Here is a 27,629-nt window from a genome sequence, read left to right as displayed (position 1 = left end):
GACATTAGTGCAGAGCTCAATTGGGCCTCAAGTGTTGAATGCTGGGACTAAAGGCAGGCCCTCGACTTCTGGGCCAAGCCTTCAGGCCGAGATGGGCCCCAGCAAAAGGCACGAGGAATCTGAGATTAGAAATAGGCCATTTCTAGGTAAATCCCATTCACATATTGGATGAAGTAAAATTGCTGGAAAACAGCATTCTGGGAATCCCTGCAAATTTCCATCCAAACATATCTTCGCTTATTCTTTATCATTCATAATTCTAACCTGGTTCTGCTAATAATAAAAAGTACGGATGAATCACAGAAGCTTTTGCATGGGAAACGAAAACTTTGAAACCAAGAATGAACCCTCGTGAGTACCTTCTGGGATATCAAAGCATATCACAGAGAGAATTATTATAAATGGACTACTTTTCAGCAACTTGAAATTTTTTTTAGACTTATAGCCAGAAGCAGCATCAACGTAAAGCTGCCATTGTTTCGTAATTGAATAACAAACTAGCATGACGTTGTATAGTTGAAAAAACAATGAGCTTGGCAGAACTAATGCAACAATTCCAACCTACATTCCCCTTGCAGCTGCCTGAGATAGTAATACACTTCAATGTAATTCATGGAAATAAGTCTCAGCAAATTTGAATGAGGGCCAAGCCTAACATTCACATTGGTGGGCGATTGGAACCAAGCAGCTGCCCAATTAGATTGGTCACCTGAAAGCATATGAATCACTTGGTTATAAAATTACTCATCAAGATGCAGCCTACTCTCTGTATTCTGTACTAATGCCTCTAGCAAAACCACAAGGATAATACTAACATGCAACTCAAACTAAAGCAGCCACACCCATCATACAGAATAAAAAGGTTTCTTCATTGAATAGTAGTTCTAAGACATGGAATATGAAAATATTTACCTATTTATTTATTTTGTTTTAAAAGGATGCTGCTAATGACCCTTGGATTCCAAGGATGTCTTCCTCCAAACACTGGGAATCAACTACTAGCACTTCTCTATTTGCAGCTATACTGGAAAGATCCACAGAACAATCCTTCAGGAGGATTACCTCACACTGAAATCATTCCATCCTCTACTTGTAGCTTTCCACATACCCAAATTTCCTGCCCACCCCCAAGCACTGACCATCCCCTCCTTTCCAAACTTACCCCGCCACAAATATTCCTCCATAACCTCTATCAACTGCAAGCTTCCAAAACCTTTTGCCTAAAGAGGTCTTATATAAAACAAGTAAACTCCTAATCCCCAGTCCATATTCTCTTTTGCAGAAAAAACAGAGTCTATTAGTATATGAGCTTTCCAATTTTCCTCCCATCTTGCAACATAAAGCCTTGAAGCTTCTATAAAATGTTCCTAACTGATGGTAGCATTACAAAAAAGGACAAAGTAAGCTGGTAAGGTCAAAAGGATTCCTTTAATGAAGGATAAGTCTTTCTTCCTTAGAAAGATATTGCATCTTACAAGATGATGGGTTTTTTCTTTTCTCAAAAGCATACTGATTTAGTCTTAATTGATGAATCATGAACCCATTCACAACAGATCCAAATAGGTTGCCAGCACATGGCCCACTTTACACTTGAGCATAGACGCCAGTGTCTCCACATTCCCTAAATTCCCCAGTTGAATAAGAACACTCTCCAAAATTACTCTCTAATCTGAAATTTTAACCCAGAAATAGCTTCAACAAATGGAAGGATGCAATGATGCATCTAAAATATAAAAAACGCTCTCTATTAGTGTAGCAAAATAACACCATATCATTGACAAATAACAAATGTGAGATCTCCACACTCAGACCATACCCCACCTTAACCCTTGGATAGAGCCAAGGGTTAAGCCTTTTCTACATCCAATTTACACGCCACCCCTACTCTCAACCTCCCAAGTCTTCAAACAATAGCTTCACCAACAATCAGAATAACATTGAGGTGATGTTTGTTTTTTAGCTGAATAGAAAGAGCCAAAATATTCGGCCTTTTCTATTCAGTTAAAAGTAACCTATTGATATCAATCAACATAACTAAAGTGAATTTATTATCAATAGGTTCGTTTTAGTTATGTTGCTTGATATTAATATATTACTTTTAACTGAATAGAAAAAACTAAATATTTTGACTTCTTCTATTTAGCTAAAAAACAAACACCACCAGATTTTGTTGATCCTCCACAAAAGCATTTTGGGATTAGAAATGACCTTCCCAAACACCTTATAAAATTTCACAACCAAGCTATAGGCCAAAGATGCCTTTATCTCCTCTACCCCTCCTTTTTTAGGCGTTCGCACAATAAATTTTGCAATTGAGCTTTTTCCAAAGTCCTAGAAACATAAAAATGCCTCAAAAAGCCAAGCCAATAATATCTCTGGCTACCTCCAAATTTTGTTTCCAAATGGACACAGTGAAACAATCAAGAGCTGGGGCTTTATCCTCTCCACGATCATACAATGCAACCAAAACAACCTTCTCATCATAGCCCCTTTCAAAGTTAACCTTTGTCCTCTTTGTCAGTAGCCAAGAAGGTAACCCCTCAAGAACAGGTTTTTTAATGTCCAAATCTGTACGCAAGCAATGAAAGAAACTGGAAAACCCCAACTTATGTCATTTCACATCATAAAATCAAACCCCATCAACCTTAAGCTTGATTCCATGAATTCCCTTCTATGTGCACTAGCAGTTCTATGAAAAATTTGGCATTCATTTTTTTTTTGATAGGCAAACAGAAAATATATTAACAAAATTAGGTATTCATTTTTTTTTTGATAGGCAAATAGGAAATATATTAACAGCACCAAGAAAACAGGCACTCCAAAGTATATACAACCCCATCAAAACCAAAAGGCAAGCATAAAAAAAGAGAAACAAAAAACAACTTCCTCTCCCTACTTAGAGCTCAACCAAATGTGTAACTTGAGAGGAGTTGGAGTATGCTGAATATATGCTACATGTGTAAAGGGCAAGAAGAGTCAGTTGATCATATGCTACTTCATTGTTCCACAATGAGAATATTGTGGCAGCTAGATTTTTCCCTGTTCTAAGTCACATTGTACTCCTATGAAAGAGAAACTCTACAGAGTTGGCATAGCTCTTTTGTAGGGAAAAAAGCAGAAGAAAGTTTGGAGAGTCGTTTTTTTATACCTTTTTTTGGATGCTATGAATGGAAAGAAATTGGAGTGCTTTTGAAAATGCAGAATAGTTGGAACATGCAATCAAGTCCTCCTTTATACATATCCTTTTGGATTGGGTTAGGGTCTATGACCATGATAAGCTCATTGATTGGTTGGGTTCCAACTAAGGGGACAGTGGTTGTTTTTTGCTAGCTCTCTTTCATTTTGTTTGCCTAATGCACATTTTGTATACATCGTGTTTACTTTGTTGTGCTCTTTCTCAGGCACTTTTAATACATATCCTTGTGTTGCCTATGAATAAAAAAAAATAAAAAAGGAGCTCAATTAATCAATAAAGTCTACCATACAAAATGAGTTATCATCCATGTACCACGTAACCCACTTTAGAAAATTTCACATAAAAGACCACTATCAAGAAGAATAGAGGTATGATTGAGTGTAGATCTAGGAGGAATACTCAACCACACGTCAGAAAATTGGCAGGATAGCTATAATTTTGTTGCAATGTCGGTTTATTTTAGTTTGAGAGATTAATGCCTTGAGGGAGGATCTTAACAAGTGGATCATGAAGTGTTTTGGTAATCTGACTATGCAAAATGAGAGAGATTAGGCTTTTATTGGGAAGAAGAGGAAGAAGGCTTAAAGGATTGATCGTTTGTGCTTTTTTTGGACTTTATGGAAGGAGAGAACTGGAAGGTCATAGGGCTACTCAACTGTATTCTTTATTTCCAACCATCCTGAAAATCAATATTTGTTTGTGGCATGTGGGAGAAGTTGAGTAGTACTGGATTGCAAGACCTGAATTTCCAAGTTAATTTAAAAGAAAGACATGAAACAAGGTAGAAGCACTATATCATCAAAAGTCACTAATTGGTTTAAAATCCCAACAAACTTATGTTTAGCAACTGTCATTATTTGACTATAAAATTATTATGGAAAGATCAAGGGGAAGCAAGAAGTATGAAATCCAGTACTCAACAGCAAGAAAAGTATCACTACTTATGACATATTCTCTGGCAGAATCCACCTACTAAGTGCAGGGAGTAGTGATTTCATTCAAAACTACTACATCAACCCCCCCTTAACAGAGCCTACTTGGCCGATCAATCCTCAGATCTTCTCATGAGATCCTACGCTACTTAGGTTTCTATCTACGCACTCCATTTTCCAATTTGACATATCCTATTATATATGTATAATCCTTTTCTCCAGGTACACAATAAAATAACTGTAAGTTTAACTGCACCCAGAGACCAGTTAGAGAGAGTCAAAGATCCAGCTTGGATGAGTAGCGCACACTCACAAAATATACTAAAACCAGTTTAGAGTCAGTGGCTAGCTAGGAGCCTAGGACAAGAAGCTGAATCATGTTCATGTGTCCAACATCTAACTGGAATTAGGACACCAACTTGTTTGCCCACGGATTTTAAATGCAGACGATCAAAATTGAACTGGAGTGATCCTGTTGATTTAACAGATAGTGTGAGTTTAACATAAAGTTTGATGCAGTGAACTTACAATTGAAGAAAATTATTCAGGATAACTGAACAAATTTCCTGATTAATTTATAAGAATGACATGATACTTCTCATTGAACTAAACTACATTGAGGAAGAAGCCCATGATCAAATATTCGGTGGATTGGTTTTCATTATATACTTTGTTCAAAACTAGACTGGTTGATTTTTTATTTTTACATGTACAAACACCTGTCGATTCTGTTGGGATTAAAAATGCAACTTAGTACATTATAGCAGCAAGTGTTGGCTAATATGGATTAGGAACTTACAGGCCAAAATTAGAGTACTTGATAGATTTTAGTTGATCATGGCTATTGGGAGAGTAATTTCCTCTCTTGATTGCTTCCTCCACATTTATCTTCTTGTATACCATTCTTTATACTTGATAAGAATCAAAACTTTATTAAAAAAGAACAATGAAGGATGAGATATCCTTAACAACTGCAAAATAATGACACCATGCAAAATAGGTACTGCAAAGAAAGAAGCAGAAGTTACAAAGCAACAGTCCTATGCCTTAAAACACTAAAAATCTCTAATGACTTCACATCCTCTAAGCCAAACCATTATCCACCTGTCAGGCTATCTAGGTCTTCGTATTAAAGAATATATAATTCCCCAAACAAGACATGAATCCTGCTCATCTAATGAGTAAGCTGCCATGTATCCTTTGCCTCTTGAGGAAGTTCATAGGGTAATAGCTGTGAACTTCTCTTCCACGTCCCTGATCCCCAGATGCCACCAAGAATTGTTATAGTAACTGAAATAGTTATATAGCTAAACTGAAGTGGTTACACTGCTGTTACTAAGACTAACAATCAGCTGATTTCACTTAACATTAATGCTATATCATAATAGGCTAGCTTCAACCAGAAAATAAGATTTATCAAAATTGACCTCAAGGGCAGAATTTGAGGGACTCATTTCAATGGTTTAAATTGTGTGATTATTTTGGGGTGAGATCAAGCTTGGCCAACAAGGCACTTGCACTCCAAGCCAAAATCAACCCACTCCAAGGCTTTTAACCTAACTTTTTCTTTCTCTGACTGTTGAATCTATCCAAATGTATAAAACATTGTTTTAAAGGTATAAAAGGAGGTTTGAGGGATATTTGATTAAATTAAAATAATTTAAATTAGAAATTGTATCATGATTGAATGGTTTTAGTAAATTATAGGAACCCAATACTTTTTTAGAAGAATTTTCAAAACCAAGTATTAGAATTTAAATCTTCACACTAAATATAGGTTTTCTCATTAAATAATCTCAACCTGCAGTCTCCCAAAGAAAGCCTCCACCACCTCCTCAAATTCCCAATTGTGGATCAGTCTCAGAAAGTAAAGATTCCAACAGTCATCATTCCCTACTTACTGCCACATGTCAGCTACCCAAAAATCCTTAGGAGTGGCTATAGAAAACAGTTCAATAAAAGTCTCCCAATGAAGAATTACCACACCACCTATCCTTCCAAAATTTAACCATGTACCAATTATCCACCTTAAAACCTGTTTTGCTACTAAGAACCTCCCATCCTTTTCAGATTGCCTTCCACTTTTCTTGAAATTGATTTTTAAACCCAAGATAGCCTCAAAGCACATGAAAGACCAGCTCAAGTGCTTCAACTGATCCTGAGTGGCATCACAAAGGATAAAAGTATCATCCAAACTACAATTTTTGCCCAATCCAGTGACTCTAAGCCTATAGGTATATGAAATAGCACCTGTCCTCAAAGAAAACCATTAGTAACCGCTATCTTCTACCAATATTTTTTCCTCGTTTCCAACTCAAAATGCCTACCTTTTTCCCCAAAACTCCCTAAAGAAAGGATTCTTTGACCTCCATATACAACAACACAGGCATTTCTAGAAACTTGAAAATTAAATAGTTCTCCAAAAATAAAAATGAACAGAATGAGAAACACTTGTACAAGAAGAAAAGGAATGACAAGAAGCATTTACAAAGAGATGTCCAGAAGAACAACCAACAAAAGATGTTGTAACTTTAACCCCTATAAGAAGAAGGATACTAATACCCCTCTTATTGTCTAATCCAATAAATAACTGAAGAATGACTGTTCAATAAAATGTCAGGAAAAAATTCTAACAGCTTACCTGCCAATATTTTGAAACACAACGATCAATGCAACTATTTTCACCCATATTTAGCTCAGACTCCTTATACCTGCAAATGAAAAGTACACCTTAAAATATCAAATTTCTGCAGATATTTCTTGTGCTTAAATTAACCATGTTCATATTGGGAATTAATTGCTTCAATAGTAAAATGAAGCAATATCTGAAAAAAACAATCAAGATTCTTAGAATATACAGACAAAACCTAAGCCTGCTGCTACCCTCTTATTGAAAATCATACATATGTAAGGAAATATTTGAATGAAACTCCTTATACCTTTTCTCAATGCACTTATTAAAACATGTGTGGGTAAGCCTGATCAAAAAATAAAAACAGGCTAAATTCAGGAAACTTAGTATTCAAATGCGAATTTAAACAGATTTATACTAAATACCATCGACCAATTCATGCATAAACACATGAAATTTAATTCTACATTTCAAGCTAAAGTAATTTAAGACCTGAAGAAATGTGCTCAATAAATAAAAGGATAGAAATAAAAAAAAAACCCAGATTTGGCTCAGGTGGCAATTAGTTGAGTGAGGTCAGGGAGGTTCTAGGTACTGGCTAAAGAAACCAAAAAAGTTACCTACCCCAAAAAAGTGATAAAAAGGCAAATCTAGAATGAAAATGTAGCTGCAAGTTCAAGTCAAGAATACAGTTTCACTTTCGTATAGGAATCATTCTACAATCCATCATCCATCAACTAAGAAAAGAGCACTTTGGTTCTCAAGGGAACACTTACACAGACTGCCTCCATATTGCCTAAGACATTAGGGAAGTAGATGGATCCTCACATATCAAATTATTTGAACCAACAAGGCCTCCATCTCATAATATATTGTTTTAAAAGTAATTATCAATGTTGATTTCTCAAATTAAAATATATTCCTATACCCATAAAAAAATTAAAATATATACCTATGCCATTGGTTTGACGAATACATTCACTTATTCAAATATTCATTAGATAAAATGTTGGATTTATTTCACAATAGAACAAGGGAATAATAAGTAATATATACATACATATATATAGACATACATAAGTAACATATATATTACTTATATATGTAAGTGTGTCTATATATATTACTTGTGTATGTATATGTAAGTATGTATGTATGTATATATATATATATATATATATATATATATAGACACATAAGCACACTGGGGAAATCCATCCTAGGAAGACCAAAGGCCAATTTATGTTCTGCAACAGAAGTCTGGCAGTGCATTATATCTTTCCTCAAAGCACAGTTCATCCTGCCATAAATTCTAGCCATAAAAAAAAAATAACAAAAAAAAAAAAAAACAGATGTTTAGAGAACCTACTTGTTAAACAATTCCACCCTATACTCCATTTCCTTCTCTGCCATCCCAAAGATCTGCACAAACATCAGATCATCAAACAAAGTTTCTCAAAACATAAAACAATCACAGGTCGATATATTGGCAGCATTGGCATCTTTCCACAAAATACTATCATTTCTTGCTGGTGGGTATCGCAAGAACCACATCTATAACTTCAATAAATTCGGAACAAACAAACATTACCGGCATTTAATACAAAAAAGAAAATCAAAATTAAAATTCAATATCCGTTTTTCATCACCCAACACTACAATTTAAAAAGAACAAGAAAAGGTCACCTGTTCTTTATCCAGAGCGCCTGGTTGATTGTTGGCAGCCATTAGACCCTGAAACAAGATTGCAAATAACGCACTCATTAGAACAGTAGACGATCCAAGTCTTTTATTTCAATTAAAAAATGGATATATAAATCGCTAATGAAAGTAGGGAAAAACAAAAGGAGGGTGTGAGGATTAGAAAAACCATACTCTCCGCACTAGTGTCCTTTGATTCCAATCTCTCTTTCTAGGGTTTTCAGAGATTGAAGCGCTAGCAAGCAGCAGCAGCTACCTGTCAATTTATAGCGGAAATAATGGATTACCAAAATAACAAAGCCCATTTCGATTGGACAGAAATGGATCATCATGGCCCATTTCATCAGGGCCCATCTTTTCGGCCCAAATGGACTTTGGAAAGAAAAGTTAAAAAACACACTCACATACGAAAGAAAAACACATACTTAGGCTCTGCAGTCTGCACTCCTCACCGCCGTCGCCGAGATCGCCGCCGCTCACGAAGCCGCCTGCGCCACAGTCGAACTGTTGCCTATACTCCGTCTTAGGTTAGTGGATTTTATATCTCATTATACCCCCCTTCCCTCTTTTTTTTTTTTTTTTTTGACTGAGAAAAAAAATTGAAAAACAGAGGTGGGAGAGAAGGGGGTGGCCATGGCGTGCCCGCAGGTCAACGTTCGCCCTTGGAAACGGCGGCATGCCATAGCCGCCCCTTTTATTTCATTTAAATTAAATTAAAGGAGAGAGAGAGCTGGCGAGGAAGAAGAGAAGAAGAGGGAAAAGGGAAAAAAGAAGAAAGAGGGAGAATGGGAGTGAGGGTTAGAGCTAGTGAGAAGATGAATAAGAAGGTGGTTAGGGTTGAAGAGGGTAGATTTGTCATTTTAAATTTATAATTTACTTAAAAAATGAGATGGGTGTATGGAGAATTCAGTTGGATGTGATTAATAATTCTCTTTTAATCATTGGCTTTTGTCAAGGTCTATTGAATGATGTTGGCTTATGACCAACTTTGTGAATTGGGTTTTCCCTTCTCTCTCTCTTCAATGGTGTTTTGGAATTGGTTAGTTTGGAGCATTGAGGGATTGACAAGTGGGGTGCTGGGTTGTTTTTGAATTGGGCTTCGAAGTCTCTGGTCCTTTTTTCTCCCTATCGAATGGTGTGTTGGAATGGGTTTTTTTTTTTTTTTTTTTTGTAGAATTGAGAAGTTGGAAAAAATGGGACACTGATGGTTTGTGAAAAGGTTTGTCAATTGTGTTTCCTTTATAGGAACGGAGGGGCTGTTGGATTGTGAGTTCTTTAGCAGTTATTCCTCAAAAATGCGATAGCCTTCTGGTTGCTCCATGTTGGTTTACTACTATGTATACATGCTTCTGCTCTCTCCCTATGTCATGTTGTTGCTGTTGGTTTTTTTCTTTTCTTTTTTCTTTTTTTTCCTTTTCTTTTATGTGTACATAGCTTCTCTCTCTTGTTGATAATTTGAAGTTCAACTATTGATGTTCTCATTTTTAAGATATCATTGAAACATTAAAGTTGGGTTCTTACTGTTTCCTATTTTGTGTCTTCTTTTTCAAAAAAAAAAAATGTGGGGATTTTGAATTTGGCTGCAGAGTTATTGGTATCTAGAGATGGAACACGGGTCCTTCAGTGATCATAGTAAATCGACTTTTTCTTTATCTGATGAGGATCATACGCTTGCCAATTCTGTCAGATTCACCTTGAATCAAGAGTTAGTGCTCTTTCATCCCACCTCTATTTTTGTTTTGACTGCGATTCATGTTTGAGCATAAGTGTCAACATTGTACTTCAACTTTGACTTTGTGCTTGACAAATTGTGCATGGCTACCCGTATTATATATCAAAATGCTCTGTATAATCCACAGTCCAGTCTGCATGTCTTTTAGAGGGAAGAAAGAAAAGAGGATGAATTGATTTTTTTTTTTCCAGAACTCCAATTCCTTGAAAGATGGTGTATTCAATCCTGCTTTTGTTTCCATGTATCATCATTTGTATGTCATTGACAAGCTTTGCTTTTATCTTTAACTGAGTTACCCTCTTCAATTCTTTAAGTTTTGTTTATAATTTCATGGATTGCTACACTACGAAATAAATCATATAAATGTGTTAGATGGATTATCACAGTAAGCTCCTACTTTTGGTTATGAAAATGGACCCCGCGTTCTTGGATCATTTAACCAAATTAGAAAAAGCAAACAAAATCATTAAACTCATTAATAAATTTAATAGAAATTTTAAGATGATTTGAAGTTAATTTCTCTATTGAAAAAAATTATAAAAATATAATTATACACAGAAAAGAAATAATGTTCCTTTTAGCACAAAAAGAAATCTTTATGTTTCGGATTTGCTCATGTTTCTGAAGAAGCATTTATTCAATTGCCATCTAAGTGGATTGTAACCTTATCTTGCAGTCCAAGGGTAGCGTTCTGTGGGTACAGCATCCCTCATCCTTCAGATGCTCGCGTTAATATTAGAGTCCAGACAACTGGTAATATATGCATTCTCTATCTCTAGCAACTATAGGGTTTATTTTTGTTGTTCTTCTGTCTTTTTCGGTTTTGTTGAGACTAATCTTTGTAAAATCATTTATGAAGTTTGCCCCTAGTTTCAAGACAGCATCATTAAATAATATGCTACTACTGCTGCCGGTGTATTGGAAAGATTAACTGCCTATTCTATCAATACAAAAATTCTTTTTATCTGGCCCAGCCAGTTTTCCAATTACTCCAGCAGCAATGCATGATATGTATGCTCAAGTATCAAGTCAGGTGATTGTATTTGTGGTCAATGACCGGCAGAATTAAAATGCTTTATAATTGGATTGTTGTTTTTGCTGTTGTGGGTGTATTTGTGATGTCTTCTCTATTAAACAAGTAATTCTTAGGATTGATATTCTGCCCAAGTAACTGTCTCATCAAGCATCATGACCAAGTCTTAGAATACCCGTCTCCCCATTTATGGTGCTAATAATTTGCTGATCTTCATGTTTTGCTTTCTTAATTCATAATTTACAAACATTTACAATTTTCAAATGTTGCCATACACATGCTCAGAGGATGATAAGATCGTCTATAAGATTGCTTTCTGCAACCAAATGCTCCTAATTGTTGGTTTCTGTGGGATTTTGGTCTATGAAGTAGCAACAAATTAAGGGTCTTATCTTTTTCTTTTCGGGTTTGCTTGGAATTTTACAGGTGATTCAGCCAGAGAAGTGTTGAAAGATGCTTGCCAGGATCTGATGTTGATGTGCCAGCATGTGAGGAGCACCTTTGATAAGGCTGTTGTTGATTATAAACTGAGCAAGCCTGTCAAGGACATGAGCATAGAAAAATAGAGAATAGAGAAGTGTATTTTTCTTATTATAAAACAGCATATGATGAACATGCAGAAAGCTCCTGAGTATTTCTCTCAATATAATCCGTACTTCTTTTGTCTTATTTATGGTGATAAAGTTGTCTTAACCGCTTCTCTTCATTTTGTCATGGAAAGGTTGATTTTGAAGCTCACTAGCAGGCAAGCAATTCTGTTAGTTTACAGTGAAGAAGTGTAGAACCTTCTCTTTCCTTCTTTTTCTTTTATTGTGTATGCATGGTGGAAATTCATATTCAATCTTGTAAAGTAGAATCCCACTGGGAAAATAGTTTACAAACACATTCATGCCCCTTTTGATTCTGAGAAACAGGGATAATCACCAGGATGGGGAAAACTGAAACCCTTTACCCCTCAGTCCTCGGGAGTCATCAAAGAATTCTCAAAATGTATAAAACTCCATATATTCCAGACTATACACGCACCAAACCCATTGGAATCATGAACCAAGAACACTTAAAAACACTGTTGTGCCCACGCAAATATACCTGCTTGTCTTCAGCATCACAAAGAGAATCCACTTGTTTTTCAGCTTTGGTGGATTCAAAACCAAGAGTTGCGAAATGGGTTTCTGCACCATTTGAAATTGCATCTGGGTTTCTGCAATTTGGAGCCATTGAAGATGTGCAACCATGATGAAACCAACCACTCCAAAAATTGTTTTTTCTAAGACCCACAACACAAATCTTCATTTGAGACTGGAGAATAGTTTTTGATTTTCTCAGATAGAAGCAGGAAGACAGAGACAGAGACTAATGATGGCAGAGAAGGACAAATCAGATATCTAATCATGTTGTTAATACACTCAAAACACAGTGAACAGAGAATAAGAGAAAACGATAGAACGTGACTGCTCAGAGAAGCTGAAGATTATGTATATGTGCTTCTATAATTATGGTAACCACAAATATAGAACTAGCTCTAAGCAAGAAATGCAGGGGGGCAACTCAATTAAGGTTGGTATAAGGTACCAATACAGACACCATGAAGTTGAGATTTGCCAGTTATCCTCTACAAACAAAAAAGAAACCAAAAAGGAAAAGGGCAAAAAAGAAAAAACTCATTTTTCTATGTAATTCATGATATTACATTGAAGTGAAAGAGCCAAGAAATGACAAAGACAACAATCATGCAGGCAAGCAGAACATTCATGACACGGCGTCCATGCCAGGTGCGTTGTGGCTCTGCAGGTATTGCAGGTGCTACTGGTTCTGCTGTGGTTGCTGCAATAGTATTTTCTGCCTCATTAATCTGCTCCCCAGCAACATTGACCGCTGTAGCATGACAAATCTCGCAGGTTCTGTAGTGAAATATAAGGAGAGGGATGTTTTAAAATGGATTAAAAAGATATATGGATCATGAATTCAAGTTGAGACCACATCAGAGCTTCATAATTAGAGGAATAATTGAAACTCAAATCATCCATCACTAAATTTTGAATTGGTTTATGCATGTTCATTAATCCAACCTGCACAGGCCTTCTAACTCTTCGTTATGGTTGAAATTTCATGAGATTGAAAGGACAGAAGCAATATATCAAACAGGGAATATCACAATTGATAGAACCAAAGTAGGAGTAAAACAACTGTGAACACCAGGCAACGGATTATGACACACAAAAATGGGGTTTTTGTGCCATAATTTCCAGGCAATTGTAGTCTACACCTCATTGAGGAGATAAATGCATACAGTCCAAATTAGGGATTTCACCAACCTACCTGAGTCTATTTACACTTCAGAAGTTTCTTAATTCTTACCTTACTAAAAACCAAATCCATTGAGTGAAAGGCCTCTCAACCCAAAGAGATATGTCTTTGTGTGTACTTCTCAATTTTTCAATTTAAGCCTCAAATGAAGCCAACTTAACCAAATTTTTTTCTATTTTCTCAACTCCATTACAACAAACCAACTGTAACCATCCTGCATGATGGGCAATAATTTTGCATTCTTCATCTTTGGTATCTTACACCAAGCTTGGTTATTTGTTCATCACATATTCGCATTATATTTGATCCGCTCTTTCAATTGTTATCTCATATCCTTCCTTTCTATTAAAATCAAAGGTCATACAAAACTGTGTTATATTGCAACAGTACATGAGCTTCACAAGAATGGTAACAAACTCGATATATTCACTTAATTTGCTGCTTGTGAGTTGTGATCTATGTTATTTCTTTTATAAATAAATTATACACTATTTGTTTGGTAGAAGAAGAAAATCGATAGAGAAATGAACTCAACTCAGTTGGACAAAGCCTTGTTCCCAAGTATTTGAGGCCAGCCAATTGAACCCTTTCTCCCCAATCCTAACTCATCTTTTCCTCAATCAGGGTCAACTAGTTGAGACCTCACCTCGGCAAGTCAATGTTTGAGTCCATGCCAAGCACAATACAAGTGCCAAACACAGGCCAAACTTATATCTAAGCTTGAGATCAAGCTTAGATCTGTCTATTAGCTACATTAATTTCAAAATAAAAGACATATTGCAGAGATCCATTGAATAGCTCTACTAACATGAACATGCATGTCTTCTGCTGAGAATAAAATCGAAAATTATTTAGGTCTTATTAGTTCTCGGTAGTCTATCCCAATCTTGGTAAGTTGTCATTGTCCTTGAGTATAGCTCAAAGCTTCTCATACTGGTAGGAAACATGTATGTCAGTATTTGACAAATGATAAAATACACATTGACCATCAGAATAATTCCTAAACAGCAGTTATCTCCATAAAAAAAAGTGTGATAGAGCCCTGCCTGAAGAATAAAATGTCAAACTTATGTTAACATAGGTTGCTACTTTTTCTAACTACTGGTCAACTGGCAAACCAGTCATGCACGGAGTTATCAACAGAAGATCCTCTAAAATTGTACACAAAGAATTGACAGATGAAAACTCATCATAGCAGTGCAAAATTAAGAAAACCCTAAAAAGAGCAGCATGATTGGTTTTCAATCTAAAGCCACTCACCTATTTTCTATTCCAACATGCTAGTCTAGTTCATTTGTTCTTTGAATAAATGATGGTTATAAAGGGTGTGAGGGGATTTTTGAGGTTTCACCAAGTTATCTCAGAAAGGAAGACAGACATTTCCAGATCAGGGAATGTATCTGATCCCATAAAGAAACTTAATACACTAAACCTGAAGAACTACGAGCGTTGTTTGCATAAAACTCCATGTCATCTTTCACGAAAGCTGGGTGATCATAGAAGAAAATATATAACAACAAATTGGAATTTTCATACATGATGATGAAACCCATGAAGAAAACAGATACTTCTACACATCTACAAACAACAGAATTTTAAGGATGCCAGCCATTATACCTTCATATTTGTCAATAATAAGCACATGTCCTGTTTCAAAGGCAAACTCTTGTACATGCAGTCATGTCCAACTAATCCACTTTGTAGGATATTAGAAAGGAGGGAAGATTAAGCTTATGTCATATATGTTACAGTTTGTAAACAAAGATTACGAAAGAAATCAAGCCTTTTTTCTTTTAATCATTTTCTAAATGCTATAGATGTTATCTGCTTTCCTCTTTCATTTTCTATATTCTCTCTCCTCTTTTTCCTTTGGTTTTTAATCAGAACCCATATCTGCAACTTGCTTCAGAGCATTATAGAGGAAAAAGACAAAGTAACTGAAGTCTTATAAAATGAATAAATCAACTCCACCAAGTCAAAGAGTTGTATTACAAATTCCTAGAAGTCAAGATAAAAATTTTCAGTTTCTTTTCTTCTACAAAATCTTAAATGAAAAAACATCCATATCATGTACACAAGTTCAGAGCATGAAGAGGACAAACGCCAAAAATAGAGCTTCCAACAAACAAAATGCTTAAAACCAACAAATTGGTGGCAGTGATTCCGCATGAAATCCTAAAAATCAACAAATGGGTATCAAAGATTTCAATCAAACAGAGAGTATAAGGCTAAATTAAGTTTTTCCACTCACGTATTTCCCTTAATTTTGAACCAGGTCTCAGCACATTGCCTGTGAGCAGAACCAAGGTCACCCTTACAAGAGCAACCCAGCTCAATAGCCAATCCAGTCTCTTGATCACTGGCATCCAAGCTCAGCTGACAAATTCTACAATCCCTCTCCACCGCCAAAACCCCACTCTCCAAATCCACCTCCGACCCACAATCCGATGACGAGGACCCCAAACCCCCCTCGATCCCACCGGAAAACCGACATTCATCGGACGGCGAGAGCCACGCCTTCCCATCAGAGTCCGAGAAGCCCAGACTCCCGTCAGTGCTGCCGGAGCCACTACGGCGACGGCCATTGGACTCCACATCCACACAGGAGCTCTCCACAGTCAGCATTCTGGAAAACCAGCGAAACCTCATGAAAGTTTGCACAGTCCTGGGTGCTGAAAGGCCTTAAAACTTGGAGATTGAAGGATTAAACGGGCCTTGAAGCCATATCGCAGAAGTAGTGGGTGAAATGTGAAGATTATATGGAGACTGTGCAGAAGTATGGTCGGAGGTTCACCTTGTTGTATGTTGGGTTTTGTTTTGTGCGGAAGGCTGTCACCTTTTGTAACAGTTCTGAAAGGGAAATGCAACAAAACTACAGTGGTTTGAGGCAGACTGAAGCGAAGAATGATCCCTATATTTTTATCATTCATTGCTCCCACTAGCTTTACATTTTTTTCTCTCACGTTTTGTAATGATATCAGCTTCCTTTTCTTACACATAATATCTTCCTAACATAATATCAAAATTTTCAAAGGATTCTTTGTGAATATTATAAAAATTTATAAAATAGAAAAGTAAATCCTGTGTCCGTCTCGTTCAAGACTTGTTTTTAAAAACTGTTTTTTATTTTAAAAAATAAAAATAAATTTTAACAAATATGATCAAGTAAACTCATATTTTTCTTTAAAATAATTCCTAATTATTCTCTAAAAATTATCATCATTTTCACTTTGTTTTTAGAAATTATTTTCAAAGAACTAAATGGTATTATAAATTATAAAAATTATTTTTTTGTTTTTAAAACCAAAGAACTGTTTTTATATTACATGGCGAACAGACCCTAAAAAACTATATTTATAGGCTAAGAACAATACACTATGATGATATAAATATGGTAATAATATTGTCATTCACAAATTATCATATAAATTTATGACACTGTTTATTATGTCTCATTAACGTCTTATTATGAAAAACCCACTAAATGAAAAAAAATATTAAATAACTTTATTCACTGTTAAATTTTCTCAACACACACAACACATATTTAAAGAAAAAAAAAAAGAAAGAAAAAAACAAAGTTTCTTCATCTAGCTGATCAAGTAGATGAATCCAACAAACAATAAGTACAATGTATGAATTGATGATGACTCAGTAGAATGGAGCTGGAGCAGCTGCATAGTCTGCAGATGAGTCGCTGTATGCTGGAGAAATGGCTGACACAGAAGAAGATATGGGACCAGAGGCTGCACCGGAGCTCAGAAGCTCACTCATGGCTCGGTGGGGATTCGCACACAAAACTGGTAAAAAGCCTCCTGTAGACGACAAATCCCGAAAAATATGTATGTATCATAGAACATTCACATGAATCTATCAAATATCAATGGAGAAAATAATCAGTGATTTTACCTTCGGCAGAAGCTAAATTGAAGTAGAGGTCAATGATGTTGGGGCAGTTCTGGTAACAAGCCAGGGAGCAGAGCTGAGCGGTGAACTGAGGGTCGAGGAGGGAGTCTGAAGAGATTCCAATGGAGTTTCTATCGACCCCACATGCGTGGATGCACTGTTCGGTTTCAATCCATGCGGACATTCCATCAACCACCACCTCAGATGTCTTGCATTGCAACTCTGTGGTTCCATCAGTTGACGCACAGTTCTCCAGCAGGCATCGCTTTCCTGAAGAGGCAATGGAGAAGGAGCACAGATCGGTGGGCAGTTCTTCACAGATCAGCTCACCTGTGTCAACCAAAGAAGCATTAATGTTAGTGAAAAATGAGATCAAATGTTGAGTGTAGGGGTGCTGTCTGTCATGAAAGTAAGGTACCAAGAGCTCCTTGTAGGAGGAGGGAGAAAGCAAAGAAGAGGATGAATGCCATGGGATTTTGATGGATATGTAGTCTATGGTATTGCGTTGGGTTGGATGTTAATTTATATAGTGGAGAGAGTTGTGGAGATTTAAAAGAGAGGACATTGGGAAGTATCCTCGCGGGAAATGGTTGGTTATTCCGAAGAGTGGACTTTTGTGTGAGTCAAGGCTATGGTTTCTCCGATTTCTTATGATATTTAGATTTTGGTTTAAATTATGAGATTCAATGAGTTGTTGGCAGTTACGTGTTGGGAATGAGGAGAAAGAGACCTGAATGGAACTGTGGGCTCTTGGCTTTTTCTGAATTCTATATTCATTCGGCTTTTGCTGTTGATAATGTGTTCGGAAGTTGTGGGTTTGAATGTTCCTTAAGGCCGGTGCTTTGGAGTCCCAAAGCGTTTGAGCCACTGGGCCCTATCTATCCTGTCTTCTTTATGGGTGGAAGGCACCGAGGCAGCAGCGTCAGGTTAGAACAGAAATGGATGTGAGCTGGAATTTGAATATTGTGAAATTGACAATTAATTTAACTCTTGCTATTTTAGTGTTCAAAAATTTGTAAGCAAAACTAACAACCCAAATGAGTGAAAGCTTTAGAAGCCTCTGAGATCCATCATGCTAATGTTTTCCTCATGTCACACTGAGGAATGCATTTTCATTTGCTTTAAAAGAAGTCTGTCCTGTCTAGTCATGATGCATGAGAATGCTGCTTGGAAGCATAATAGAACCAGAACCCAAGTGTTCTACGGAATTCAAACAAGATTGCCAATGTGGTCCGAGCCTCCTCAACTGGGAAAGGGAAATTTTCAAGAAACATCAAGCTGCTTGAACTTCAGGATTTGGGGTGTGTTCTTGGACTGAAGGACTTGGGGTCTTTTCTTCTGTTTTCTTTGAGCTTGGAATATATCTCCAACAGCGCTTGTGAACCCCACTTATTTTCTTGGGAGCAGCAGCCGGCAAACCTGCATGAAATTCAAATAGCATGCCTTTAGATGGTGATAATATTTAATGAAGAGAACCATGTATTGTCCTCCAATGGTATCCATTTGGAAATCCAATCCCAACCCCTTTGTAAGGTTTTCATTTACGGCCATTTTCATCTACAGAGCAGCATTCTGAATGAACATTTGTCTATGCCAATCACTAGAGATGTAAAACTTAGAATCATACTCAACTCCACAAACCAACTTCTTACATTGGTCGGAGAGAGTTTGATGTCTAGAAAAGTAAAGCTGAGACACATTGGACCATATTCAACTCCAGTGTCAACTTCTTGTATCAGTAAGAAAGAGTTTGATACCTAGAAAAGTAAAAACTGAACCAGATTCTTCTTCTGCTTCCCGTTAAATATTTGGATTCATGTAGATCCAAGCCAAGAAAAATCTTGATCAAGAAGAACCACAATCAGAGAAATACCCAACCTGATCAATTTCTTCCAACAGACAGTTCTGGGTTAGCCCAGACAACCTTTGAGAATAGAGTCTACTTGATTTTTTATCAAACCAGCACATTCAAAAAAACTCTCAACCTGACCCATTATTTCAACAATCAGTCAATTTTAGGTCATAGTCTCTTAACTTTATTTTATGAAAACTGACTACATAAAATAACCCATACACTGCCACATAAACCAGCACAAAGAAATATGTTGTTCCCAAACCTCAATTCTCTCAACTATGTGAAGCTAGAAAAATTGCATCCACCATATAGCATTATGAGTTCAATGTGCTTATTTCAACATGGGAGAATCACAAGACAAACAAATCAGTCTTCTTAGTTATGAAGTGGATAAAATAGGGAATAATAGCTATAGTAAACAGTTATGATCTGCCACCCACTACGCACGCACCCACACACATATGCACACAACACACACACACACGCAAATAAATACAGGAAAAATAAAAGAACAGGCCTCAGGCATTGTAATTCTCTATTTTGTCTAATCCTATCTATTTGTTTTACCTAAAGCATATGTATCACTGCATCACTAACCATTAAAGTGTACAACCCCTACATGAAAATGTTTAGCAAGTAGGCATTGCTCAGATTAGTTGATTGAACTAGTTAGTTTCTACTAGGTTTCACATCACTATTCTTTAACCATGATGACTGTGATTGCCCAATAAATAAACAGACATAGATCCATTTTATCCACCATTTTCTAATGAAAGACAAACTAACCGTTATTTTGTTTTTAGAGAAAATAACATCTAAAAATCAAAATGAAATGGCATGAAATCACCCAAGGTATAAAGCTATTTTAATGTATATAATATATATTACTATTGTTCCAATAACTATTATGAACTAGCAGTTTTCAATAGTAACATGAAACCTGGGTTATAACAATATGAATTTCTTCTATAAGTATAAAGCTATTTTAATGTATATAATATATATTACTATTGTTCCAATGACTATTATGAACTAGCAGTTTTCAATAATGACAACATGAAACCTGGGTTATAACAATATGAATTTCTTCTATAAGTATAAAGCTATTTTAATGTATATAATATATATTACTATTGTTCCAATGACTATTATGAACTAGCAGTTTTCAATAATGACAACATGAAACCTGGGTTATAACAATATGAATTTCTTCCAAGTATAAAGCTATTTTAATGTCTATATAACTATTGTTCCAATGACTATTATGAACTAGCAGTTTTCAAAAGTAACAACATAAATAAATTTCTTCTTAAGTATAGTTAATAACCAGGCAGTACAAAATTGAACTCATATCCTTAATTTTGGCAAGCAGTCCACAATTCTGCTCAAGTAACTCCTATGATGATACAATAGCATGACCCTTAATTTTGTTTAATCCTATTCAATATTACCTGTAAAGGGTGCAGCACAAAGTATCCCATCACTATGAAACATTTTACAACATCGGCCCCCTCAAATCAGTTGATTGAGCATTCAAATGCAAATTGCACAACTGCATAGGCTCAAAATTTTCCTTGATTAAAACTACCTATCAAAAATAAAAAATAAAAAATTCCTTGCTTAAATCTATATCCTTGCTTTAGGCAAACCTCTAAAACTCAAGAAATTTCCGCATTCTCATCACAGTCTTAGAATTAGATCAAAAGAAACAAGTCGTATTCCAAAAGATATAACTTGAAGATTCCTAGAAATATGATTTTGTTTAATTTATTAGATTATAAACTATTATAGGTAAATATATTTTTATATTAGAAACTAATTCATTTTAATAGTTAATTATATGTATATTAGAATATTTTATTATACCATTTTAAAATAAAAAATATAGCAAAGAAGACGAAAGAAACAATTTTATCAATCTATTTTACATGAAGTTGCTAAAACTCTAAGCCTATTCTCTGTGTTTCACAATTATTTCTTAAGACTCTAAAAAAACGTGAAAATACCTCAAATTATTCAAAAATCACCTTATTTTTAGAACAAACTCTCATATAATTTCCAAACTAACTCTTACTTATCAACAAAAAAAAAATTCCTACCTAACTCTTAATTCTCTTTTCTTCAACTTTTCCATGGACAACCAAAAAAGAAAAAAAAATGTCTTCAGCTAGGAGCTCCAATGAGAGTTCATAGACTTTCCTATCAGTTTCAGTGATAATCTTTCTTCTGCTGCTGGGGTGTTCCTTCAAATTTTGATAGAATGTTCTGATTAAATGAGGATACACTTCTAATGGCAGCTGAAGCAACTCCATGTTGGTGTAGAATAGCATCTGGATCATTGCTTCACTTGTTGCTGGATCTTCTAACAGTTCATCCTCTTAAAACTGATCTCAGCACTTAAATTTCTTCTTTGAAACTCATTAACAACGGTAAGCATTATGGAATTAGAAAAATTCCTCTTGTTTAGCTGATGGATGCAGAGCGGAGGACTCGCCTTGCTCAGCTGGCTGTGAGTGTGAAGAGGGCTCCATAAACTTGATAAATGCTGCTACAATCTTAGCCCTTAGCTCAATATTCCTCTTTTTATTAAACTTCCTTCCAATCTCTTCTCCTTTTCTGTCAATTTGTTTGTACACTGTGCTGATTGGGTCAAGATGTTTTTTAATTGGATTGAACTTGGGAGCATGCATTCTTCAATATTTCAGTACAACTTCTGCACTGTAGGGAGCATTCAACATTATTTACAATTTTGTCCATCCTTCCCTTGTAAGATATAATAGGCAGTTTGCTCAAACCCATTGGTTCCATGGTGTGCTTTGGGCTTGGTTGACTATCTTCTGACTCTGAGCTTGTACAGGCCTCTTCCACCAACACTTCTCAAAGTTCCTTTCCGTTTTAGTAGCTTCCCATTTATACAATACCAAAGGCAGCTTAGTCAAGTCTACTAGTTCTGGTGGGTAATGGTGCTTTGGTGACTCAACCTCTGAATCTGAGTTGGTTAATGCATCTTCAACCAGTACTTCTTTAATGTCAAGTTCTCCTCTTCAGCAGTTGTTTTTTTGGTTTAGTACCATTGGCAATGTGCTCAAATCAACAGGTTCTATAAGGTAACTTTGCTTCGTGAGCCTTTTTCAGATTCTGAACTGGTTGAGGCATACTCTACCAGAACTGCCTCAAGTTCAACTGATTTAGGAAATTTTCCTTGGTATAGTACTAAAGGCAGTGCAGTTGGATCAGTAGGCACCAGCAGATGAGAGTGCCTTGGTGACTTATTTTCTGACTCAGAGGATGTGGAGGCATCTGCCACTTTCACCTGATCTTTAATAAGCTCCTTGGGGATAAGAAACTGAACCTTCATTTCAATTTTGTCCAACCAAATGTCACATCTTCTTTGCATTTCTTTCCTTCTTCTAATGAGAATATAATTCCTTCTTTTTACTAAATTTATCACTTTGTCCAATCCAACAAGACCTCCCTTCCATACTTTTTCAGCATCTTCTTTCATACTTACTCCCATGCATTGATGTGGTTTAGAATTCTCTAGACATATTGAAAACAATCTCAAATGAAAATCCCTTATTTTATCACTTGCTATGTGCACACCTAAGTTTTCTCTACCTTACATGTCCTTTTCCAATCCTTCTACTCATGTTAAATATCCTCATATTAGCTAAACCTACGACATGGAGATGTTATTTATTCATTGAAAAGCAGACAAATCACAAAGCTTAACTGTTTGATTTTAATAAAAGGGTACAACGCCTAGACCAAAAATTTAGCATGTAGCCATTGCTCAGATTAGTTGATTGAGCTAGCTAGTTTCTACTAAGTTTCACATCATTATTCTTTAACCACAATGACTGTGATTGCCCAACCAAAAAAGAAATAGATCCATTTTCTCCGTCACTTTCTAATGAAAGGCTACTTGACAAACAAACCACTATTTTGTTTCTAGAGAAATAAAATAGACATAAATCTATAATCTATTTTATTCACATTTCCCCCTTTTTGTGGTGACTGGTGAGACTAGAGTGGGCCCTTGAATCAATTTAACCCTAACAATCAATGGTGAAAAGAACAACCCTAAATCCTAAACACCAAATCCTAGGCTCCTTTGTTCAAGAATTATCAACAAGTTGACATAAGTTCTAGTAGGAAAAAAAAAAGAGTCCAGTGCTCCATTTCATTCCCAGGAGTAATAAGAAATGAAACGAAAATGTTTCTCTCATTCTTCCCAAGACCACCAAACAGAGGGTTAGTGCCAGTTTGCCTCTCATTTGATCCATCATATCAGATCAAGTCTCTCTTACTTTTGAAAGCTTCCAAAAACAGTTTCATCGATCAGTCACCAAACATTAGAGGTGATCAGTCATACTTGCAAAGGTGCCTTCAAAGAAATTGAACTTTTTTGTGAATTCTTTATGCCCAACAGCTATTCCCATCACCAGCAGTTACTAATAGTTTCTTTCTTAATTAAAACTTAGACTGCATTCTCAAGAGAGCACCAAATGAGAAACCCTAACTATCAACTTTACCAAAACAGAACAGCAATTATCGGAGCTAAGAGCTTCACCAACATCAAACAAGAAACGGCAAAGTAAACAACCCCGAAACTCACCGTCTTTGTGAACAAGTCCCCACGCCTTCCCGTGCCTGCCGTCCTGCAACAAAGGCCAAATCTCATAAGGCTCCGTTTGGTTTCCAAGAAAATGCACGAAAAGATACTGAAAAAACTATAGATCTTTGAAAACTCACTTGGCACCGATACGATAAGAAAAATAAATAAATAAAACCAACTCCAGTATTCCGCCTATTTTTATTTCTAAATGTTGATTATTTTCCATCTATTTTCCTTCATTTTCTCAGCAGCCGGAAAGAAGGAAGAAAAGTTCTACCTTGTAGAGATTGATCTTGGTAATCTCATAGGAAACGCCGGTCCAGTGAGTCTTGGCCATGTGATATCCGAGTCCCCAGTTTGGGAGAAACTGAGCCACCTCGAACAGGTTCTTCTTCTTTCTTCGCTTTGGCTTCTTGGAAGCTGTAGGGTTTGGAGATGATGCCACTGAAGAAGAAGAAGCAGATGGAGCAGCGCTAAAGCTTCTGAAGAATCTGAAAGATTGTCTCAGGAGGTTCCACGTTCGATCCGTTGAAGCTCTGTTCGCCAGAGCTGCAGTCGCCATTTCCGAAAGCTGGCTGTCTTCGCTGTGGTTTCGGAGTCGAAAGGCTAGAACTTGAGGTTTCTGCCTCCCTTTTTCCTGAAACGACGTCGTTCCATGTTCTCAAAGACTTGGGAACTACGGAACGACGTCGTATTGCATTTTCTCAAAACCCTCCAGTCATGTGGGCCGAAACCTATTCCTGGGCTTAGACCTCGGGCTATGGCTTTGCCACTACATGCTTTTGGGCCTCAGAATAGAATTGGGCCATACTGACAATTCTGACAAATTGAGAAATTGGCCACCTGCTTGACAACATATTTAAAACAATTCTCACAGATTAGTTTTTAAGATTAATTCTTAAAAAATTGTTTTCAATGTTTTCAAAAACAAAATTTTTTCAAACCAATATTAAAAAATGTGATTTGCCAATTTTAGACCAATTTGTTCTAAAAATAGGGTATTTCTAAGAAGAATTTTAAGGTGTAAAGTGGTTTCAAAAATAATTTGGGAAGGGGGTGGGATGAATGCATAAGTGATTTTATCGACATAAAAAACACATAAATCATGTTTTGATAGGCCTCTGATGTAGGATATAAGAGATGGAATATTCAATTTTTTTTTTATCTCTTTTATATGGAATATATTTAATGCATATCTCATTATCATAAATTTAATTTTTTATCAAATTTTTTTATTTTTTTATATATTCATTTTGTAAAATGATTTTTTATTATAAATTAATTTATGGTTAAAAAAAACTAAAAAAAAAATATAAACTAAAATAATATATGAATATGATTTTTTTTATCATAAATTATAATTTTTTATTATTATATATTTGACAAACACATAATATAAAAAAATTATTGATAAAGTTTAAATATTTTTTAATCAAGAGAATTTTCAAATTTTTAAATATAAATTATTGGAATGTAATATTATTATTCTTTTTGTTCATTTCAAATATTAAAAATATAAATAAACATATTTTTGGTTATGTTATATGTATTTCTCATATCTCATTGAAATAGGAAATATCTTATGATAAAAATAAATGCACAAGGAAGTAAAGATTGGATTTTTTACTTCCCCTAAATTAAAAAATGATGTCAAAACCTGTTTTTGAACCCAAAATCTTCTAAAGACTAATTTGAAAAATATGGAAATTAAATAGGAGGGCTTTTCATTTCAGAAACGGCAAATTACAAAAGCAAAAAATATGGTTGTTTTGGTTTCAAGGTCCCTCATAACCCTGAATTCGACACCATTCTTAGAATCCTAGCTATAAAAACCAGCAACTGGAAGTTGAGGTATACAGCAATGGTGGTCACCCCAACAACAACAATTACATCTGCTCATATTCCTCCTCTTCATCCTCATACTCTCCCTCCTCATCAGCAGTCGCATCTTGGTACTGCTGATACTCCGAAACCAGATCATTCATGTTGCTCTCGGCCTCTGTGAACTCCATCTCATCCATCCCTTCCCCCGTGTACCAATGCAAGAAAGCCTTCCTCCTGAACATAGCCGTGAATTGCTCGCTCACCCGCCTGAACATCTCCTGTATCGACGTTGAGTTCCCTATAAATGTCGACGCCATCTTTAGACCAGTCGGCGGGATGTCACACACTGTTGACTTCACATTATTGGGGATCCACTCCACAAAGTAGGATGAGTTCTTGTTCTGCACATTCAGCATCTGCTCGTCCACTTCTTTGGTACTCATCTTTCCCCGGAACATTGCTGATGCTGTCAGATACCGGCCATGGCGCGGGTCAGCTGCGCACATCATGTTCTTTGCATCCCACATCTGCTGGGTGAGCTCCGGGACTGTCAGGTTCCGGTACTGCTGAGACCCCCGGGAAGTGAGTGGAGCAAAACCCACCATGAAAAAGTGGAGGCGAGGGAAGGGGATGAGGTTTACAGCCAGCTTTCTCAGATCAGAATTGAGCTGCCCTGGGAACCTTAGGCAACATGTGACTCCGGACATTGTTGCAGAAATTAGATGGTTGAGATCACCAACTGTCATCGCAAGAACAAGGAGAACATTAAAAGTTAATTTGAGATGGGAAAACGACAGTGACTGCAAAGCGAAATTAATTGGAGAAATGGGATAAAAAGGGCTTACAACTAGGAGTGGTGAGCTTGAGTGTTCGGAAGCAGATGTCGTAGAGAGCCTCGTTGTCAAGAACCATGCACTCATCTGCATTTTCCACGAGCTGGTGGACAGACAAAGTGGCGTTGTAAGGCTCCACAACTGTGTCAGACACCTTTGGAGAGGGAAACACCGAGAAGGTCATCATCATTCTATCTGGGTATTCTTCACGAATCTTGGAAATCAGAAGAGTCCCCATTCCAGATCCTGTACCCCCTCCCAAAGAGTGGCATACCTGGAACCCTGCACATCAAACAACCATAAGCACATGGCACAATCCAAGAAGAAGAAGAAGAAGAAGGGGAAAAAAAATCTGGGTCCAATCTATTTATACATACCCTGCAAGCAGTCACAATTCTCGGCCTCTTTGCGAACGACGTCGAGAACAGAGTCGATCAGCTCTGCCCCTTCAGTGTAATGCCCCTTAGCCCAATTGTTTCCGGCACCGGACTGACCAAAAACAAAGTTGTCCGGGCGGAAAATCTGACCATATTGCCCAGACCTAACACTGTCCATGACCCCAGGCTCCAAGTCCATGAGGACAGCCCGCGGAACAAATCTTCCACCACCAGCCTCATTGTAGTAGACATCGATCCTCTCAAGCTGAATCTCGGAGTCCCCATGGTATTTTCCAGTGGGATCAATCCCATGCTCAGCGCACACTACTTCCCAGAACTTGGCACCGATCTGGTTGCCGCATTGGCCTCCCTGAATGTGAAGAATCTCACGCATCTTCTTTCGGGAGAGGGAAATTAGAGAGATGAGGAATTTGCTGTGATAGAGAGAGATGCAGAGAGATGTAGAAATAAGGAGGGTTTATTAAGGAGGAAGGGAAGGCTATATATAGAAGAGCGGGCTATAACGGCTCTTTTTGTTTTTCAAAGTTTTGAATGGGTGTTCTAAAATGGCCGGCCAGATAGGCCGCAGCTACTCCAAGGCTCTAACGGCTAGAAAACCAACGGTTAATATTAGGGTTGGTAAAGTTTTTTGAATTCAAATCACAGCTGGACGCAACTCACCT

At 36.5% G+C, this 27,629-nt stretch overlaps 6 protein-coding genes across 6 annotated transcripts; 1 reads left to right on the top strand and 5 right to left on the bottom strand.

Annotated features, from left to right (window-relative positions):
* Positions 1 to 352: 352 nt before the first annotated feature.
* On the bottom strand, positions 353 to 8,723 carry LOC117915630 (mitochondrial import inner membrane translocase subunit TIM10). The gene is made up of 6 exons (XM_034831241.1): positions 8,636 to 8,723; positions 8,447 to 8,494; positions 8,130 to 8,182; positions 7,068 to 7,106; positions 6,770 to 6,839; positions 353 to 709 (listed from the first exon to the last, which is right to left on the bottom strand). The coding sequence occupies exons 2-6, from the start codon at positions 8,486 to 8,488 to the stop codon at positions 659 to 661; spliced, it is 255 nt and encodes an 84-aa protein (XP_034687132.1). The 5' UTR covers positions 8,489 to 8,494; positions 8,636 to 8,723; the 3' UTR covers positions 353 to 658.
* Positions 8,724 to 8,886: 163 nt separating this feature from the next.
* On the top strand, positions 8,887 to 11,926 carry LOC117915629 (DNA-directed RNA polymerases I and III subunit RPAC2). The gene is made up of 4 exons (XM_034831240.1): positions 8,887 to 8,988; positions 10,048 to 10,166; positions 10,870 to 10,946; positions 11,653 to 11,926. The coding sequence occupies exons 2-4, from the start codon at positions 10,066 to 10,068 to the stop codon at positions 11,790 to 11,792; spliced, it is 318 nt and encodes a 105-aa protein (XP_034687131.1). The 5' UTR covers positions 8,887 to 8,988; positions 10,048 to 10,065; the 3' UTR covers positions 11,793 to 11,926.
* Positions 11,927 to 12,678: 752 nt separating this feature from the next.
* LOC117915628 (E3 ubiquitin-protein ligase MARCHF7-like) lies at positions 12,679 to 16,470 on the bottom strand. Its single transcript, XM_034831238.1, has 2 exons — positions 15,785 to 16,470; positions 12,679 to 13,127 (listed from the first exon to the last, which is right to left on the bottom strand). The coding sequence occupies exons 1-2, from the start codon at positions 16,180 to 16,182 to the stop codon at positions 12,905 to 12,907; spliced, it is 621 nt and encodes a 206-aa protein (XP_034687129.1). The 5' UTR covers positions 16,183 to 16,470; the 3' UTR covers positions 12,679 to 12,904.
* A 548-nt stretch (positions 16,471 to 17,018) lies between these two features.
* Positions 17,019 to 18,315, bottom strand: LOC117916826. The gene is made up of 3 exons (XM_034833009.1): positions 17,858 to 18,315; positions 17,443 to 17,769; positions 17,019 to 17,348 (listed from the first exon to the last, which is right to left on the bottom strand). The coding sequence occupies exons 1-3, from the start codon at positions 17,907 to 17,909 to the stop codon at positions 17,185 to 17,187; spliced, it is 543 nt and encodes a 180-aa protein (XP_034688900.1). The 5' UTR covers positions 17,910 to 18,315; the 3' UTR covers positions 17,019 to 17,184.
* Positions 18,316 to 18,417: 102 nt separating this feature from the next.
* On the bottom strand, positions 18,418 to 24,542 carry LOC117916827. The gene is made up of 3 exons (XM_034833010.1): positions 24,190 to 24,542; positions 23,913 to 23,955; positions 18,418 to 18,858 (listed from the first exon to the last, which is right to left on the bottom strand). The coding sequence occupies exons 1-3, from the start codon at positions 24,472 to 24,474 to the stop codon at positions 18,713 to 18,715; spliced, it is 474 nt and encodes a 157-aa protein (XP_034688901.1). The 5' UTR covers positions 24,475 to 24,542; the 3' UTR covers positions 18,418 to 18,712.
* A 1,069-nt stretch (positions 24,543 to 25,611) lies between these two features.
* LOC117916754 (tubulin beta-2 chain) lies at positions 25,612 to 27,428 on the bottom strand. The gene is made up of 3 exons (XM_034832915.1): positions 26,947 to 27,428; positions 26,582 to 26,851; positions 25,612 to 26,475 (listed from the first exon to the last, which is right to left on the bottom strand). The coding sequence occupies exons 1-3, from the start codon at positions 27,338 to 27,340 to the stop codon at positions 25,799 to 25,801; spliced, it is 1,341 nt and encodes a 446-aa protein (XP_034688806.1). The 5' UTR covers positions 27,341 to 27,428; the 3' UTR covers positions 25,612 to 25,798.
* Between the last annotated feature and the right edge of the window lie 201 nt (positions 27,429 to 27,629).

Source organism: Vitis riparia, chromosome 6, assembly GCF_004353265.1.
Source record: "Vitis riparia cultivar Riparia Gloire de Montpellier isolate 1030 chromosome 6, EGFV_Vit.rip_1.0, whole genome shotgun sequence".
Lineage (NCBI taxonomy): Eukaryota > Viridiplantae > Streptophyta > Magnoliopsida > Vitales > Vitaceae > Vitis > Vitis riparia.
Note: the sequence above shows the minus strand (reverse complement) of the source record. Positions and strands in the feature narration are given on the sequence as shown.